At 41.4% G+C, this 20,330-nt stretch overlaps 3 protein-coding genes across 3 annotated transcripts in view; 1 reads left to right on the top strand and 2 right to left on the bottom strand.

Annotated features, from left to right (window-relative positions):
* phactr3a (phosphatase and actin regulator 3a) overlaps window positions 1-9,057 on the bottom strand; it is a 28,595-nt gene extending 19,538 nt beyond the window's left edge. The window contains exon 1 of the mRNA XM_076102253.1: window positions 8,955-9,057. Within this exon, the coding sequence (XP_075958368.1) occupies window positions 8,955-9,057 (103 nt within the window). The remainder of the gene's footprint in view (window positions 1-8,954) is intronic.
* A 1,003-nt stretch (window positions 9,058-10,060) lies between these two features.
* On the top strand, window positions 10,061-16,444 carry pigt (phosphatidylinositol glycan anchor biosynthesis, class T). The gene is made up of 11 exons (XM_076094614.1): window positions 10,061-10,504; window positions 10,959-11,136; window positions 11,247-11,374; window positions 11,620-11,720; window positions 11,899-12,073; window positions 12,203-12,300; window positions 12,709-12,865; window positions 13,262-13,462; window positions 14,391-14,556; window positions 14,731-14,814; window positions 14,924-16,444. The coding sequence occupies exons 1-11, from the start codon at window positions 10,096-10,098 to the stop codon at window positions 15,171-15,173; spliced, it is 1,947 nt and encodes a 648-aa protein (XP_075950729.1). The 5' UTR covers window positions 10,061-10,095; the 3' UTR covers window positions 15,174-16,444.
* Window positions 16,445-16,883: 439 nt separating this feature from the next.
* Window positions 16,884-18,598, bottom strand: wfdc2 (WAP four-disulfide core domain 2). The gene is made up of 4 exons (XM_076094626.1): window positions 18,481-18,598; window positions 18,153-18,296; window positions 17,848-17,985; window positions 16,884-17,769 (listed from the first exon to the last, which is right to left on the bottom strand). The coding sequence occupies exons 1-4, from the start codon at window positions 18,581-18,583 to the stop codon at window positions 17,636-17,638; spliced, it is 519 nt and encodes a 172-aa protein (XP_075950741.1). The 5' UTR covers window positions 18,584-18,598; the 3' UTR covers window positions 16,884-17,635.
* Between the last annotated feature and the right edge of the window lie 1,732 nt (window positions 18,599-20,330).

Genomic DNA, 20,330 nt, shown 5'->3' with positions numbered 1-20,330 from the left:
CAGTTACAATTATGACCCTACTAATTAAAGATACGTTTCTATTCCCACGTTGATTCTAGGGCATCATTTCTTGAAGTAAAGTATTGCTTTTATGCATCAAACCTGTAAGTACACCCAGTCTACACTCTGTGTCTCTTGCCTGAAAATGATGTCAAGTGGAATTTTTTTTTTACTGTTTTGAAAATTTGGTTTGGTTTGGAGCAAAAATGAGTCAGTCCTCGAGTAGAATCTGTTGTGAGAGATGTCTGGTACTGATGGCAGACAGGAAAATGTCCGCAAAAGATTTTGCCCAGTTACACAAACACATTCACTTGTGTGACCACACAAGCTTCCCTGCAGTCGTTTTCATGCAAGAGGAAGGCTGCCGTGGTGAAAGAAAAATATGCTATCGGGTAGTCAAACAGGTTTGGGCCATATGATGAATCAGTGTTGATGGAGAAGTTGCTAGAAGCCACTCACTCATCAATAATGACCACAAACTCTGTACTACAGACTTGGCCATAGTTCTAATAGCAGTTTTAATGGGATTAGATTTGAGCTTTTGGTTTACATGAATGTATGGGATGATTGAATTAAATGGAATTTGTGCCTGGATCTGCACAGTGTACTTTCCTCATTAATGTGTCATCGGTGAAAAAATAATAAAATAAAAAATGCCGGGTCTCATTCCCAGCAGATCAAGAGCCGGCTGACTTATCAGCACACAGAACACGGCTCTGCTCGGTTCAGCAGCCTGCTGCAACGCAAAGGCTGCTGCTGTCCATGGTGCTGAAACTCACTCTGCTTTAATACCAGAAAAACAAGTCCAACATCACTTCCTATTACCAACCTAGTGCAATATATTTCAATTAACCAAATTTCAAATCCTTTAACGTTATTGCCCTCACAAACTGTCATATTTTAGCAGAACTAGAAGGCTGCGTCTGCAATTGTCACCTCTCAATACCCACCATAGTGGAGCTGCAGCTTATTTTTATTTTCGATTAATTCTTTTTTTTTTTTACTTATCAATTAAATGTTTGGTCTATGAATGTCAAAGAATTCACCAAAAAAAAACAACAACCAAATGTTAAGTTCCAAAACCGAACTCAATCTAAGCAGCAAATCCTCACATTAGAGAAGCTGGAACAAGAGAACGTTTGACACTTCTGCGTGGTAAACGACAGAAGTGATACATCGTTTCAGCTCCACACCATGGACTATAACAGTTATGTGACAATGATGACGCAAAAATCATTATGATCCATGAAGTGCCATGAAGTGTGACTCGCTTCCACTGCTAATTTTCCCTTTGTGTGAATTGAATATTTTGGGGTTTTGGACTCTTCGTCAGACAAACCAAGCAATTTAAACGCCTCACCATGGGCGGTGGGGAAGAAAGTAAAGGGCATTTTTTTTACTTTTCTCTAATATTTTATTGGCAAAATGTAAGCAATGAATGTAAAATATAATCAAAAAGATTACTTAATTAATAAAGAGCAGTAATGCAAATAGTAGTGTAGTCCAGTGGCAATTATTTTTACCATGTAGAGCGGATTTAAATCATCCCACAATGCAACCCAATTGTCTGTACACGTCATGGTCACTAACCAGGATTTATATATCATCATGAACTGTGCAAACAGGAAGAACAGGTACATTTAGACGGATGCCAGATGAGAGTTGTTTTAGAGTAAACTACTGAGTGTATTATGTGGGGAATATTGAATGAGTGAACAGCGGAGTGATTTTGAACACAGCCAAAGACTCTCTAACCCTCCACTCACTTTCCTCCCAGCTAATCTCTCCACCCCACACACAGTCAGTCCAACAACACGATGAAAAGCTTCGATTCATTTCCTTTGTATGGCCGTATTACTTCTAGTACAGTTATCTGATCTGGCTATGTACTTAATTTACCATCTCCTGAGAGGCCCTGGAGGAGCTGTTCAATAATACTGTAGTGTAAGTGCCTATCAAACAGTCACTCCATGGAAGGCCTCACACCATTTTCTCTCATCTCTGTGGTGGTCTAAAGTCTTTCAGTCTGCCTTCATCATACCTCCCCTACATTAGAAGCTTTACCTCTATCTGGTTCTTTTCTTTCTTTCTCACTCCATCCTTGATTTATGCCTGTTCCCTACGTTTCTCCATCCCGGACAGGAGCGTTTATCTGTGATGGGACCCAGGACTCCCCTCTTCATCTATCTCTGACTGAATCTGGCAGGTTTGTCAGGAGAGAGGGACACAGCGGCTGTGTGAGGATACAATACACTGATTTATGTGTGTGTCTGTGTGCGAGGAAGAGAAAGAGAGAGAGAGACACTGGGAGTGCTGCTGTGGACGTTAAAAACGTACTGACATGTGATCAAGAAGATGAATTGGACTCTTTTTCTATATTATTTTACAGCCTTACTTGAAGGGGCTATAATCGTATTTTTTATGTAGATGGTAATTCAATACTTGACAGAAGAGTTGTATAAAATCAAGAACCCACAGAATAATACCACCCAATTCTGCTGTTCCCCTCAGCTGGAGCTTTATAGCGTCTTTCAGCTCATCGTTTCTGTTTTATGGCTTGCAATTTTACTATTTTGTTTCACTCTCACCTCTCTCATAGTATTGTTTTTGGCAGCCCCTTTCAGCAAAACAACTTTTACTACCCACTGTACGCTACCTGCCCAGCACTAAACAGCAGACAGACAAATTTGGCGACCAGCCAGTGAACATAGTGGAGCATTTAGCAGCTAAAGCGGCAGATATTTTCTCAGGGGTTGGTAGAGACCAAACTCCTGTATTTGGCCCCAAACTATTGCAGGTTACATATATAGTGTAGATTAGAAAGTGCAGATAGTGTAGAAATGCAAAAGCAAAGGTGAGTCAATGAGAAAAAATCATACAGATTTAGATAAAAAGAGGAATTTAGTATTCTTGGTGTAACTATATCACTAAAAGGTCTACATATGATCCATGAAAACCTGTCCAGTACTGGAACTCATGCAGAGGCTTTCCAAAGCACACAGCTACTGCCTCTGTGTTAATGGTCTCCTGTAGACTATCCATCATCTCACCGTGGCCAGTTAGCAATAGGGACGATTCCTTGACTTTTTTTCAACGAAGGCCGTCTCTTCCTCATCTATTTCTCTCCTTGCTCTGTTTCCCGCTCCTCCACCTCCTCTCTGCCTCACTAATTCAGTCTCCTGTCCTTTTCCTTCCAAAAGAGGCCTCCACTGTTCTACAGACTCGATACCCAGAGGAGTTTCCTCATCTTTGCTCTTTACCCTTCTCAGCATAGTGCATACAACTATGTGAACTCCATTTCACCTCAGCATTTAAAGGCTAAATAGCTCCATTTCATGCAGCCTTTACGCTGGTTTCTCTGACAGGTGTTGAGGGCTGCTTGGGTCTTCATTCTCTGTTCTCCAAGGGCTGTCTGTTCAACTGCCTGACTGTCTCATTCTAGCCCATTTCGGCTGTGATTTTGTGATTGTTTTCATTGCACGAGTCTGCACAGCCCTGCCAGTTCTCCTGCAGATCAATGCACACTTGAATGCACACGCCCCAAAAAAAAAATCACGCTGACATGCAGGTGTTTGCATGCAAACAACAGGCGCAGCCACACATGGCTCAGATGCTGTCAAATGCCTAATCTGCTCCCACATCCACAGGGAGCAGGCATGATGTAGAGCTTTTGTTGTTCTCGTGATTTTTGTGCTCCATTTTCATGGGCGGCTGAAAGACAGTGAAGGCGTCCACAGAGAGCAGAGCTCAACAAAACGTCCAGATGCAGCTTATTACCATTCACTACTCAGCGGTCGTGGATCCACAGTGTGACAGTACGGTTGGTACAACGTGCAGATATGTTACAGACAGAGAGGAGAAAAGGATGACGAACACAAAAGCAATGGTATAAAATAACATCTCATCTCGCCCATCCTTACCAAAGACCAAAGAGTAAACTATAAAATGACTGAATGAGTCAGTGCTTGTAGTCGTGGACTGGCGGATATGTATCACTATGCTTAAGGGCCAGTTTTAAAACATACAGTCCTTTGATCCCACAGTCTCAACTACATCAATTAATAATAAAAAAAATGAAGCATTTCATGTTGGTGAAAGCATATATTTTGTTAGGCAACCAGGAAGCAACTCTTAGGCTCTATGACAGAGTGTTTGTCTCCTTGGCCTCTGTGAGGACCTTTATGGCATCATGGAGGAGAGAAATGAATAGCTCGCCAGTGGCTACTACTACCAGGTGGCCTTGACTGACTCACAGACCCTTTAGGCTGACCATGACCAATGAGTTGTGACGCTGGCGTGAGTTACAGCTCCGCTACTGAAAGTAGGAAGTGAGAACTTATTGAGGCTGGGCTTCATGTGGTTGCAGGTGGTTCTTCTGAAGACCAAATCTTACGACAGTGCATCCTGATACTGTAAGCTTGCTTGAGTCGATCTATGTGTGCATTATTGTATTGTGTTCTCCTTGATGGCAGCAAAAGAACAATTGAAAAACCATGATTTTAACAATATTTTCTTTGTCTAGAAAATGTTTTCATATGTCTTGTTTTGTCCATCTAACAGTCCAGAAGCCAAACATATTCAGTTTACTATGATTTAAGATAGAAAAAGCAGCAGATACAAACATTAAAGAAGCTGGAACCAGATCGTTTTTGGCAATTTTGCTTAGAAAATGACTCATTTGATTAATTATCAAAATAGTTGGACGACTAATTGTTTCAGCTCTACTGAGAATATCTTCCATTTGCGTTACAAACTAACAGTGATATAGGCTACAGTTTGTAGAATCAGTATTTGTCCTATACCCACCCGGTTTCTAGCCAAACGCATTCTTCAAACAGACACAAATATTATTGTAACTTGAATTCACTGTATTCGAAGGATACTGAATCTCCCTTTAAACACCTGTCATGCTGGCAAATACTTGGCATTCCTTGGTTTACTTCATTGAAATGTGGCGAGGTGTATTTCTGCTTAGTAATGCTGATCACTTGGCCAAACATAGACAGCAGGATGTCATACTGAGATATTTACAGACTTTAACTGTTATAGAAGAATTATTTTCTGGTGTCTGATTCTCACTTCTTCCAACTTTTCTTAGACTGAAAAACGTCTCACCTCTCAGTCACTGTTGCTCTCACTGTTGTTTTATCCCCTTAACTGAATGCAACAAGTTCCCAACCTGCGTCTTGACTCTAGAGGAGGTTGAAAATCATTCAGAAAAATAGATCGAAGAGCAGGATTTTTTGGGAGATATCCTTTTTTTGTTTTCTTGCGGAAAGTTAGCTAAGGCTAAGAAGATTGGTACCACTCTTTTCTACGAGTGGTCCCAATCTTTGCAATATTCTCTGAAGTGTCTTTGAGCCAGACAGCGAATCATTACCATATCCACAGGCGGATCAGGAAGATGAATGGATAGATAGATAGATAGATAGATAGATAGATAGATAGATAGATTAAGGAAATTCAAATTCTTGAGAACTACCTTTGCAATTTGGGTATCCATATTTTTTTGGGGGGTGAATACATGTATATTCAGAAAGACTATAAATGATAATAGCTTTTTTTAACATAAAGCATATAAATATGCTCTGCTAGAAAGACCAAATATGTAAGTCAGAACTTGAAAATGAGCATAATACGTTCCCTTCTTTTTTACACATTCCTAATACCATTTTGTGTCCATTATTACTTCTTAATTTTAAGCAAAACCTTTTTTTATGGGGAGTACATTATATAAGACCCACTGACTCAAACTGTCCCATATTTACTCATCAGGGCCTGAGCAAAAGGGAGGTATTATGTGCAGGACATTGCTCTGGTTTGGGGTGAGTCATCGTCACAGCTCAATATCAGCTTTCACAGGGTTTGAAGTATCTCCTTGTTCATTAGGGGGGCTCCACTTATACCTGCAATCCTCAGAGATCCTTCTGATGTCAGATCTGAGAGGATTATCCAGGTATCAGTCAGACCGATGAAGGAGGATGAGACCTAAAAAATCTCTGCTCAGTGGGCACTTGTGGTAGGAGACACTGTCCTATAACCAACCAAAGTGGGTCCAACTGTTCACGGGTTTAAGCCGCAATGTGAGCTGAGATCCACCGTGTTGAAGTGGCCTTGTGCCAGATGACCAATTTGATCTCTAGGTACGCTGTCCTTTCACTTAACCAGCATTCTGACTCACCAAGAGCGAGGGCACATAAAAAGCTATTTTCTTTACAAAATATTACAGCACTATTTGTGTGGTTGGTCATTTGCACTTACGATTAGATGATTAATTAAAGAAATTTCACTGAAGTCTTATCACTCCTAGCATTTATTTCTTCAGTTTGAAATATGGGACGAACTATTTTTAGTTCCCACTTCTTAAGGAGGATATGCTGCTTTTTTCTCTGTTTTTTAATCATTGTACTTGGAATATTTGGGGGGTATGGACTGTTTGTCAGATCAAACAAGTAATCAATCGACATCAACTCTGGCTCTGGGAAATTGGGATGTGGATTTCTACTCTGTTATGACATTTTCTAAACTAAAATATGAATCGTTTAATCCAAAAAAAGCATAAAATGGTGAACTGATGATTGAATTAATAATTAGTTGTAGCTGTATCTGCACGGTTTTTTTGTACTGAATAACTGATATTCTCATTCTACTCTCTCCTGATATGTTTCTTATGTAACTCTTTCCAAACTTCCTGCCTAAATTTTCCCGACCAGTGCTTCTCAGAAAATCCCATATTTCTATAAGATTTTACTTAGAGAAATGAAGCCACAGTGACAGCCCTGCTTGGACGTGCTTTCTGTCCGCAAAGCTTGAAGGTGTCCTCTCCACACCATTAACGTGGTTGACACTCTGCAATGACGAAGTAGAAGTTTGAGTGAAAGTGACATTTTATTAGCAGTAGAACGTAAAGGGTCCTTGTCTGAACAAACTGACTAAACAAGTTTTATACATGCTGCTCCTGTTACTGGACTCATGTTCCTAAATAACTGTGAAATATAAATAAACAGATGCTCAAAGAGGAGGACTCCATTTAGTTTCCACAAGACAAATTTACCAGAATAAAAAAGTAATTGCAACAATGAGAGAAAACATTATCAGAACACTTTGAAATGTAATTCCACACACTTAATAAGAAGTAGGATTGGATTGTTGGACAGTTTTAAGACTTGTCCTGCTTACTGCACCTTCATTTAAGAGAAAACATAGCTAGTATTCTCTGTGATGGGCAACTGTGACTGCTGTCTCTATTGACTCGTCTCCCTAGTGTTGAGTAAGTGGATGAATACAGTGTCAGCCTCTGCAGCTGCAAGGGCCACTGTGTTGGGGGAAAAGGGCAGTCTTTGCCAAAGTAATCCTTTGGCAAAGACTGGTGTCCCAGCGGCTTGCGCAGCAATGATCCACACGGGTGGGCACTGTTGTGTACTTTAGGTCACCAGACACTAACATTGTCCTTGCAGTGTATTGACAACTGTATTCACATCTTTGACAATAATGCGGTTGTGCATATTCCAGTGCAAGAGGCTGATATTCAGTGTTCCCTAATATTAGCTCTCATCACTAGCGAAGGCTGACCTGCCAAGCTGCTATGTTGTTTATTCGGGTGTGTCGAAGACCCAGTGTGACATTATCACATCCACCTATGTGTGAATTAAATTGTCCGTAGGAGGGTTGAATTCGGCAAGGGTCCATTAAAATGTGCTATGGCCAGTTGATGATTGCAGACAGGTGTGATTTGAAGGGGGGGTGTAAAACATGGGCCTCATTAGTGAACAGTTGAAAGGTGTATGATGCTGTTTGTTTTTTCTGAATCATTCTGTCAAGCATTCTTCATGTGCGTAAAACTCACCATGCGTGGGAGTAAAGGCGATGACTCTTTCTAAGCCCACACAATATGACCATAAATAGCCTCACTTGTGTAAAAAAAAAAAATCAAACCATGTTCTTGCACTGAAGGTATATTCAGGAGCGAGAAGAATTTACAGCAAAGCAAGAGTCACATGAAGTCTATTTGCAGGAGTTCATCAGAGAAGTGCAGGACATGACTGCTCCCTGGTGTTCTCCTCTTATTAATGAAAGATCAATTAATTATTTCTTATGCAGAGGGATGACTAACAGACCACAGAGAGATAGGCATGGGCTCCATGTTGAAAAGCACACAAAAGTGAATCGATAGCTTGTGAGTGCATGGCTGTGCAGAATTGGAGATATTTCCAACCATTGCCTTCATCACGTGGACGGCCGGCCATTGATCACAACAGTGATCATTTCAGTGTGGGGAAGAGTGAAGGGGGTGGGGGGTGACAGAGCTGTCAATACGCAGGGTCAGAGCAATAGGCTTGTAAAAAAAAAAAAAATTAAAAAGAGATGTTCTTGTGCCTTTTGAAAATAAAACACACCAAAACCTAACGCCAAAAACCCATGTGTCTCCGGAATAACGAGGCTATAATGGTGGCTTAGATAAGACAACAAATACGTTCAGCCGAGCATCATGGACCACACATGCATGCGGATTTTGAGATGAATGTACGCGCTCTATAGGGATGTTGGCATCATGCAGAAGGAAATATACTGTAAATGTTGCACGCGCTAATATCATATTAACTTAAACGACCTACACGCTGATTCCTGAATAGTACTTGCAGCCATGACAGCCCAATGGGCTACAGGCGTCTTTGTAACGCGCTAAATCTGCAGGGGCATGCAGCCATTCATAGACGCTGATATGGCACATTCATTTTTCAATTTGCAGCTCCACGATTCGGTGTTACAGCCCGTATTTTACGTCCAAGGTTGGACGCATATGCGCTAATTATCCCTCGGTGTTGCGATATCCCACTGGGCAAGCAATGATGCCTTTTGGAAACCGCTGCATCGCCAAAGAAGCGGAAACATAAAAAAAAAAAGACTTGCATATATAGCAAATAAATATCCAGACAATGACGCGTCTATCTTACCTGTGCCATGAGCCAAATCGATGCCCGGTTCGGGGAGTATGTTCGGGTCACTTTGAGATCTGCCTCGGTGCAGACAGCCGTCTAGTCCATCCGATGTAGCCATAGGAATACAGCACAGGAATCCTGAATAAAATATTGAAAACCCAACCAGAGGCAGGCAAGGTCAGGAGGAAAGCAGCGAGCGAGTGCAGATTTAATTCGCTCTGACAACAGCCGCTTTGAGCATCTACCAGGGAGCCATGGCTGAGCAGAAATTCAGTGTGTGTGTGTGTATGTGTGTGTGTGTGTGTCTGGGCTGTGTGCGCGATGATGTGTATGGATGTGGGAGGGGTGATATGCCCCCGATGATGCCCGTCCCTGTCCAGCAACACGACAAAATATCCAAAACACCTAGCATGCTGCACACATTGATACATTTTTGGAGCTTATAATTAATATATATATATATATGTATTTTATAATGACAATCTATTATCAACAGATCATGCTTTTATCCCCCCCCCCAACCAACCGGTATTTCAGCTTTATAGGTTTAAGCGAGATAACGCTGTGCAATTCCATATAATTTAAAGGCCATACTCGAGAATATGTCATTGCCTGTAATTGGTTAGTTAGTTAGAATGCATCAATTGACATATGATACTCGTCAACTGATGATGTGTATTTATGTAGGCTACTCTCGGGCTGCTCGGATATTCATTATTTGTTGTAATTTTCATATGGTTTAAAATGTTCCTCCTTGTCTCTACAAAGCATAAGAAGAATGCGCCAATCTGTTTATTTATTTTTAAACAATAACACAACTTCATCAAGTCAAAAAATGGAGCAAGTACATTGTTCGAAGCACATGTGAAAATAAAACCTCTAATGTAAAATCCCAAAACATATTATTATCTTCCACATAAATAAGTAGGCTACTTCTAAAATGTATACAATAGCACTGTTGAGAATAATTGCTTGAAATAGAATAGCTAAAGCTCTATATTGGTATTTACCTGTATAATATCATAAAAGAATTACGGTAGTTTTGCTTAAAACAAAGAGCATCAGTGCCACAGGACTACATATGGAAGCAGCCCATTGGCTGGTTCCGCGAATGACGCGTTAATGCGGAAGTGAATCACCACCGTGTAGGAGAAATATGGCAGCCCACAGGTGCAGCCACTCGGCCCTGCTGCTTATTCTCTGTAGTTCGTGGGTGTTTATTGGCGCAGGCAGTCAAGAGACGACACCAACTGGTGATCATCGCGCCACTGTTGTCGATAATCCACAAACAGTCACAGAAACAGCGGAGCAAACGGCCGAGCAGCCTGCGGTGGAGGAGGAGAGGCGGTGGGAAGCGACTGAGGTTGAAGAGGCGACTCCGGATGAGGTGGCAACCGACAAACAGGACACTTCTGCCCCCGACACCGTGGTCCACTCCTCGGAACCGCCGTCTAAAGACGATTTTCAGGAGGAACTGGTCATCAGACCGCTTCACTCAGGAGATATTTATGCCAGCTTCCAGTTCCGCACCCTGTGGGAGACTGACTTCCTGAGAGGAAACAAAGGTAAGCTAACGTCATCAGCTGGCAGTTGGTAAACATATACGACTCGTTTTGAGTCGCACATGGACGTGTTGTTTTTATGTTAATAACTTGCATCTGGAAATATCCATACCCTCCATTTAAAAGATGGTAATAGATTCAGTGTATATGGAGGTTGTGAAATATTTACTTAATGTTTAATTCTCCCGGTAACGTTAGTCTGGTGAGAACAGTGAACACATTAACCTACTACTAAAACAGCATGTTTTGTCTTTAGTTTTAAGTTGTAAATTTGGCTTTATTCCTCTTCTTATCTTAAAATAAATTCTACCTTGTTTGTCGCAACAGAACACATCTATTCCCCCTCCCCCCGTTTGATTAATATCGACATTTAGTAAAGTAAATTGATAAGAAAGAAGTACTATTCACCCTGCTCACCGTAATCCTAAACTCCATAATGTTGTTTTATGTTTCTCAGTGTCCCACTATCGGCTATTTCCCAAGTCACTGGGTCAGGTCATCTCCAAGTTCTCGGTGCGAGAGCTGCACATCTCCTTCACGCAGGGCTACTGGAGGACCATGCAGTGGGGGCAGCCCTTTCTTCCCTCCCCTCCCGGGGCTGAACTGTGGGTCTGGTTCCAGGACTCTGTGACAGAGTAAGTTCATCCATAAAACAAGCACTTTTCCCCCCCCTCAAATCCTAGTATGTCATCCTATGTATATCATCATCATCAACATTTCTGTGCCATTGTTCTGCCCTTTTTAGTGTCGACGGCACATGGAAGGAGCTGACGAATGTTTTGTCTGGGATCTTCTGCGCTTCACTTAACTTCATTGACTCCACCAACACTGTTCAGCCCAGTGCGTCGTTCAAACCGCTGGGAGTAGGCAACGGTACAGAGAGCCTTCTTTTGTCTCCCCTTTGCATTCTGTAAAGCTTTTCTAGTGATGAGTTAATTATGACACCACATCAACATTTTAATATCCAACAGATCTCATTCCATCCAAACAGGAAACGTGCTTTGCAACTTAAATAAATACTAATTCTCTCATAATCAGGACTTTGTAATTACACATGAGAGGACTGTACAAGAGCACTGCCATTGTTGTGATTTCTGTTTTTCGTGTTGATCTTAAAGAGACAGACCACCGCTTCCTTCGCTATGCCACCCTCCCACGAGAGATTGTTTGCACTGAGAATTTGACACCCTGGAAGAAACTCTTGCCATGTGGATCCAAAGTGAGTGTGTGTGTGGGTGTGTGTGTTTATTTCTGTCTTTCTAAAGTAAACACCAAATGCCATGTGTGCTCATGATCTTTTGTCTGGAACACCTCATATGAGGGAGGAATTCTCCATATCATACTTTCAAACTGGCATTCAGTTTCTCCTTCCGTTTCTTTATGTGGCCATGTTGTAGGCTGGTCTTGCTGTCCTGTTGAAATCGGAGAAACTCTTCCACAGCAGTTTTCATTCCCAAGCGGTGCACATCAGACCCGTGTGTAAGGACTGGCAGTGCAAAACTACATCCTGGGAGCTGAGACAGACGCTGAATGTGGTTTTTGACCTGCACACCCCTGGACAGGGCAAACGGGGTGAGCAAAAGCGCAGTCTTCCTGCACTATCTCACATTTAAGTGTAGAGTTGCTGAGGTATGTTGTGTTTGGTAGTAAAATAATGCTGACACCCTGGCCTTAGTTAACTTCAGCTGTTTGTTCCCTCAGAGTGGTCTCTTTTCAAGATGTTCTCTCGGACCCTGACAGAAGCTTGTCCGCTGGCCTCCTCCAGTAAAATCTACATCGACATCACAGACGACCCTCAGGTTTGACTCCCACACGATACGCTATAATCCACTCTAAATGATAAGTTGTTTCCCTCAATGGAAACTTCACAGAAAGCAAAAGAAGGTTAGTTTTACTGAACTGTCAAAGCAGTACAAGGAAGAGATATTTAAAGGTTTCCTTTGGGGTATTGTGTTACCTTCACTTCGCTTTGGAGCTGTTTATTTATGAGCTGGCCAAGATATGCTGCAATGCGCCAACAAAGGCAGTGAAGAAGAAGAAGACAGCTAGCAAGTAAACGTGGATATAAACAACGCAGGATTTAAAACACTATACAAAAGACTTTGCAAATGTTTATTGAGGATGTAAATGCGTTCAAAGTATTTGTTAGAGGTCAAGGATGTGTATTGAGAGGTGCAACGTAAGATCAATTCTATGTCGTTCTGCAGGGCGAACAGCTTGAGGTGAGCCCAGCCACTCACTTGCTGAGCCAGGCGATGGTGCTGGGGGACAGACGAACCTTCTCCGTCTACGATCTCACCCAACAAATCACCTTTGGCACCGTGCGCTCCCTTAACCTGCTGATCCGCTGGAAATCCAGTGAGGGTGAGTGACGGAGCGTGACACAGCTTTGTGTAAGAGGCTGGACATGCAGTTGGGTAATTATTCAATGCAACAAGAAGAACTATAAAGGAGTTAATAAAAAAAAAAAAAAAACGTGTCTGTTCCTTTGCAACCGGTTCTCTGTTTTGGGACAGAAAATCCCAACAAGCAGCTGCTGAAGTGGTTTCAACTTGTGACCGTTTCCAAAAACATTTGTTAATGCCAAATAAGAAAACGCTACTTGTCTCCGAGATTTTTCATGAATCTTGTTCTCCAACTCTGCTAATTTTCAAACTGAAACACTACCTGTGTTTTTATTGTAGTATTCATTGTCTCTGCTGCGATGTTTCCCTCGTGGTCGTCCATTAAATCTCCTTGTCTCATAATTGCGGCCTGCAGGAGACATGCTGCGCCCCCTGCTCCACGCTGAGCGTTACGTGGCTGGTTACGGGCTGCAGACGGGAGAGATTCACACGCTGATGTACAACAACCACCCCTACAGGTCTTTCCCTGTGCTGCTGCTGGAATCTGTGCCTTGGTACCTCCGTCTCTACATCCACACCCTCACTGTCACCAGCAAGGGAAAGGACAACAAGCCCAGTGAGTCACTTTAGAAAGCTGAGAGGGATCTGTGTGCACACAAAATTGCTCTCGGGTTCTGATTGTAATTAACAATTACAAATGTGCCAAATGCTGAAACCGTTTGTCTTTATTTGATAACTGAATGAAAGCCACTCACAACTGGGTGCATTTAGAGATTATAAAAATCAGATCAGCCTTATACAAAGAGCATATGTCAGATGAGACAATGTAACATTTTAGTTTTAGATGCTACCTTCACTACATGCACAGCATAATAAATGCACAAAAACTCTCAATTCCCCTCAAAACGTGTTAAAACCAACAGGAGAAATGAGATCAAATATCGTAGACACACACACACCAAGTTAGTTTGCATTGTTGTAACAGTTTTTTTTAACAATTCCATCAACAATCACATGGTACGTGATCGTCTTGCAATTATTTGGGTAATTTGTTGGCAAATGCTGCTGTAAACACAAGAAAAAGCTGATTTTCAGTGTTTGCATTCAAAAGTATTGAAAAGCATTTTCAGGAAAGAAGACTAATGTCCTACTAATGTTCTCCTACTAGATGAAATCTACTGATTTCATTGTTTATGACATTCCACAGTGTTTGCGTGTTTTTGCTAAAAACATTAACTCTAGACAGATAAGGCAAATTATTGCATCAGCTACATACTGTAAGTTATTAGTTTCTCTACAGGAATCGTATGGAATTCCATGCAGGTGCGACTTTTCACCAGAAGGAGGAGAACTTGAGTCATACTTTTTCATGAAAGCTGTAGTGGAAATATATATTGTGTGCGTGTGTGTGTGTGTGTGTGTGTATTATATTATATAAAATATATATTTTTTAGATGATTATGTATGGAGTATGCTACACAGGGCTATGGATAAACATTAGAATAGTGTGTCAATGGTCACTCATGCTTTTCTCCCTCCCCCAGGCTACATCCACTACGAGCCGTCTAAGGACCGCCTGAGGCCCCACCTGCTGGAGATGCTGGTCCAGCTCCCTCCCAACTCGGTCACTGAGGTCACGGTGCAGTTTGAGAGGGCTCTGCTCAAGTGGACTGAATACACACCTGATCCCAACCACGGCTTCTATGTCGGGTATGCAGCGTGTAGAGTTGTTCTCAAAAAGCGATTTACAGAGGTTGCTGAAAGAAGAAGCAGCAGCACAGATGTTGCTTCTCACGTGTCCTCACAAGTGGTGGATGTTGTATGATATTGAGCGGCGTAAGAGTGGATGGTTTGTATTTATTGTTCTGTTTCTGCAACATTCAGGTCTTCAGTGATCAGCTCTCTTGTACCAAGCATCGTCGCCATGAACACAAACAGCACTCGGGAACAGCCTCTTTTCAGCAGCTTGTAAGTATATAGTAGTTTGTTTTTCTGTTGTTGCTACTCATTCATGTGTTTGAGTTCCTGTAGAGAAACGCATCAGAGTCAAATGTTAAAATGTCTAATCTCCTTCCAGTTTTCCCTGTAAAGAGGAGTCCAGCTACTTTATGCGCGTCTACACAGAGCCTCTGCTGGTCAACCTGCCAACCCCAGACTTCAGCATGCCTTATAATGTCATCTGCCTGACCTGCACTGTGGTGGCTGTGGGCTACGGCTCCCTCTACAACCTACTGACCCGGAGCTTCCAGATAGAGGAGCCCAGCCCGGGATTGGCCAAGCGGATAGCCAACATCATCCGCAAGATGAGGGGCGTGCCGCCACTCTGAGACATAGATGCCAACTGGCTCTACTTTTAGAAAGGAAGTTTTCCTTCTGGTGAAACCACTGGCCAACATGTGATATTCAGGGAAGAACTGAGTCGAGCACTGGTTTGAATGTTTTTTTTCTAACGGTCAACTTGAAGGTTTTCTTTACAAATGGAAGAAAACAAATCATTCTTATGAACGTAAATGTATTCAGGATCATTTCCTGCTGACTAAGGACAAGAAAAAAACTGACATTTCTCTCCTTGGATGGAAAGCAAGAGCTTTGTTATTGTTTTACAAGGAACCAAAGCTGTGCAGTTTGCTACTATGGTTACTGCATCAGTGTTTTGGTTTGATTGTTTTTTTTTTTTTTTTTTTGGATGTGTGAAGCCATAACTCCATTACATCATAATGTAGCCTCAATGTCTCTGAGACATTTTGTTCCTATGAGTGCTAAAATGATGTTTCTACAAATATGAGACTAATGGCCTTACACAGCATTACAAAGCCTCAGAGCTCCGATGTTCTCATACAGCGTTCCTGACCTGTTGATTTATATCTCCCTGCTAGGAAAGATCAAATAAAATCGCCTTTTAAGTCGATTACTAAGTCAGAATGTCATATTTCCTTAAACCGTATGACAGGGCATCAAATAACTTTCCTTTGTCCAACCGGAAATGAACACAGCATCAAAGTCTAACTATGGGACATCCATTGGTATGTCCTCTATATTTAATAGTTCTGATTCATTCGTCTTATCCGACATGTTTTGTAGTAATATACGAGAAAGAAGACATAGCCACAAAAATACTGAAAAGTTACCAAAACCATATTTTTTAATTTGTTTTGAGCAAATGCATTATTTGTGTGGAACTATTTGTTCTATAGAAAATGCACAGCCCTCTTACCAAACATTTATTTTGCACTTGTTGGTTGTTGGATGCATGCTTGAATGTTTAATACGATTGTCTGCGGATCTCTTCGTGAGTAATTGCCTGTAGTTTGTTGGGTTGTTAACACATTCACTCATCCGTTCAATGCGGTTTCACAGTGTCTCATAGCGAGTAGAAGTTTGTCGCTATGGAAAATATTTTAGTCGACCATTAAATACTACCATGTATTTGTATGTTAATCTTTTTGTTATGTTTGTCTGCCTCCAAGTCCATTGTGCGTCACTTGATGGGAAAAAGTGTGCAGAATGTGAATGTTTGAAGCGTTACTGTGTGTGTGTGTGTGTGGCATAACTAGTGTTCTTTATTGCCTTTAAAATAAACTCAAACATCTTTCTGTCATTTTATTCAAATTTATAGCTGTGCAAGAAGGTACTTCGCTCTAAACTGCACCGGAGCTGGAGCTGCATTACTTCCCACTGAGTGCCGACATTTTTGTGAAAACAAACTTGGCCCCACTTCTGGCAGACTCAGAGGAAACAAACACAGACGTCTCTGTGTTTGGCCGGTCAGCGAATCTCACCCATGCACGTCTGGCAATAAAAACAAAAGAAAAAGAAAAAGCAGCATTCCACATATTCCTTCATATCTCGTCAACTGCCAACTGCGTTCCCTCACTGAGCAAGATAAACACAGCCAGAGAACATAGGATGCATATCGTCAATGATGAGTGGCCCGTCGGCTCTCAGCCTTCACTTTATTTAGCACATACGTTTGATTCGCTAGACAAGTACATCAATTAGGACGTTTTATGTAAAAATTAAATTTAAACTGCATTTGAAGATTTGTGAGGTTGTGGTGCAACTGTCTTGAACTCTTCGAGCAGCAGACGTTCTTGGCCACCTCTTTAAATAGTCTTGTTTTCTGCCAGTAAGAATTTTCCATTCTTGGCATATTTCATTTCTTGTTTTTTCAGCCAAGCTCTCGCCTAAAAAGCCCATAAAAGCGACCTGTAAAATTCAAGACTTATAATCTGCAAGGCGATGAATACATAAAGACATTTCTAGGTTCTGGAAACATGTTTATTGGGTGAAATACAAATTGCGCCATACCTACAAGCAACCGATATATAAGTACAGTATATTTTCCTCCATTTAGAATATACTAGACGATGCAATATCAATACTCCTACAGAAATACTGACCAAAGTGTTATTGGCATCAGAATAAGATCAATCCAGTTGTAAACTAATCAAGAAAAACACAAACATACTGTAGGTCTTTTAAAGACTATGAAGGTACACTAGCAATTATTTCCCTCCTGCAGGTTATTCTTTAGTTCTTGCTCTTCCAAATTTAGATTAGAACACTATTTCATTTGTGTACGTACTTAAAGTACAGGCACATAAATTGGCATCTTAACAATATTAAAAGGAGAATAATTTACTTTCTCCCCGAAATAATCCAACTTTGTGCAAACCACTGCTCAAATACTGCACCAAAGTGTGCTACCATGGGGTTGAAAATTGTAAAAAAAAAAAAAAGTGAACATGATCCATTTCTGTAGTTGTAGCCTAGTTGCTGTGCTGTCCAATCAGCAGGGCTCACTGCAGGCGTGGCCACAGGTTGTCTTGCAGCACTTCTGCTCTCCTGGACACTGCCCGTCATGATAGCAGAACTCGGCACACATGTGGGTTCCCTGGGGAAGGGCGCAGCGACCCGGCTTCACTGACAAAGACAAAAATATATATTTAATCAAACAAACACCACAGGAGGAGTATTTTGCCAACGCTGATCATATCCAACCTGTGTATGGTTCAATGCACTCATGTCCACATCCATTGTGGCAGCACTTCTCATCATTGGGGCAGTCATTGTCATTGGAGCAATATTCAGCACACAGTCCTGAGCCCCAGCTCCTGCGAGGACACACTCCTGGCTTGGCTGAAGGGAAAAGAGAAATGAATATATACAAAGAGAGTTTTAACAGAAATCTGAAATACTGTCCATGCTCGATTCCTTTGACTTGAGTCAGTTCAGTCACTGGGAAGATTCAACCAAAGGTTTAACAGCTGCCCACTTTAGAAAAAGTTCAACATTGTGGCTCGTACTGAAAGCAGGAGGGACACAGACAGCTCCACAGTCAAAGACACAGCATTTGTGGTCAGCAGGACAGTCTTCATCACACACACACCCCTTATGTGATGGGACGACATTAAGGAGACGTGGGCAGTGGCCTGGTTTTAGAAGAATCGCTGAGAGAAAGAGGCAGTGAAGCAGAAGAGGAGATAGGGTCAGAGGGGACAGATCAGCTGGATAACATGAATGAAGGCGTCTAGTTGCCAAACATGGTTGTGGAATGAAACACACAAACATGCACTTTTTTTTCAGAAGTAAATAATGAACTTGCAGATTATACATTAAACAAAACAAACGTACCTGTTGCATTACCACCAGCTTCTGCAGCAAAAACTATGTCATGGTGCACAAATGCACTGAGTGTTAAAATCAGTGCACAAACTGCCAACCGGTGTAGCTCCATGTTAGCTTCTTTCTCACAAGAATGTCCTCCTGTTTGGACAGATATCCCCACACACAACCTGCAGGCTGAGCAGCCCAGCCACAGAATGCTGGGTCCTCGTGCCTGTAGAGTTACATTCCCATATCTGCATTTTAGGGGGTCTAGCTTTTTGATGAGATTTAACCAGTGGTGGGTCGTCAGGGCCAGCAAGGCCTTCTCTGCTGGCCTAAACAGAATCACAAAGTTATATCTATTTTATAATTTAATCATTTTTCTTAAATACACTACATGTATTATAATTTATAAAAATATTTTTTCCCATTATCTTATTTTCTCATTGCACAGCTACTGTCTTCCTCTGTTGCTCTGCATCCAGTGCAGCTTGTTTTAAGTAGAGCTTTTATCCAATCAGATTTCACCCCTGTGTCTCTCGATTATTAGATTATGTTGACAATGTTATGAATAGATTTTTGACTGTAGCTGTCATGTATCTGAACTTCAATTTAAACTTGGTATTAATGTTATTTTGAGATTGGAACTTTGTGTCATTACATTTACTTTGGCAGCACTTTACCAGCATTTCATATATTGTTTTTGTCTTTGTCACCTTATTTCTTGTGCTGTGGCTTCAGTTGTCCTTTTTATGCAAGATGTCCCATAAAATACACTATAAAACAATCAAAGATAGTATCCTAATACCGTTATGTATCTGACAAAGCATGGAGCGCTCTCAGTGTGACCCTGTGTTGCCATCTATTGGCACAATCAGGAGTTACACAAAAGCTGTTAAACGGAACTTTGTTTAGGCAAAAAGCCTGTCAGTGTCTTACATTACATTACATTACAGTCATTTAGCAGACGCTTTTATCCAAAGCGACTTACAATTCAGAGTCTATCACATTTCTACACCGTAGGCACAGCTACGGGAGCAATTTTGGGGTTAAGTGTCTTGCTCAAGGACACATCAACATGCAACTAGCGGAGCCGGGGTTCGAACCGCCGACTCTCTGATTGAAAGACAGCCCTGCTATCCACTTAGCCACAATCGTCTTAATAATGTTATTTTTACTGCCCACCATCAATAGCAAAGATACTCAACTTACGTTGTTAGTCTATCTGCATCACACTGCAGACTACTCATTAAGTTTAATGTGCAATCACATTTTTAGCTCTTTAGTCAAAATATGTTGGCCATTTTGAAGATGAGGGAGATGATTACACACGTATAAAATAAGCTATTCGCCCAAAATATAAATGAAAGGGAACAGAAAGTTTTATTCAAAGGCTTAGTGTTATTGTTCCTGGGAGCTCAACCGTTTCTTGCACTCTTCCCCTCCTCCCTCATTACTTTTTATCTCGTTCTCAATCATATGTTTTGTACATCTATCCATCCATCATCTGCAACCGCTTATCCTGTTCAGGGTCGTGGGGGGGGAGTGAAACATATTAAATATAAAAAGGAAACTGCACAATATATACAATGAAATAGAATAATATCAAAATTAACTAAGTAAACAATAGTGCAAAGATTTAACCAAACAAACCAACAACAACAACAACAACAACAACAGTGTAACAGTGTTATAGTTGTGTGATTGATTTGGCAGCCAATGATGGAGCCGGCCTTCTTAACCAGTTTGTTAAGTCTGTTGGTGTCTCCGGCTCCAATGCTGCTCCCCCAGCAGATTATGGAGTAGTACAGTGCACTGGCCACAACAGACTGGTAGAACATCTCCAACATCCTGCTGCACACGTTGAAGGATCGCAG

This window comes from Anarhichas minor, unplaced genomic scaffold (assembly GCF_050575085.1).
Source record: "Anarhichas minor isolate MPS153535 unplaced genomic scaffold, ASM5057508v1 ptg000003l, whole genome shotgun sequence".
Lineage (NCBI taxonomy): Eukaryota > Metazoa > Chordata > Actinopteri > Perciformes > Anarhichadidae > Anarhichas > Anarhichas minor.
The sequence above is the reverse complement of the archived record's forward strand: the minus strand, read 5'-3'. Positions and strand labels throughout refer to the sequence as shown.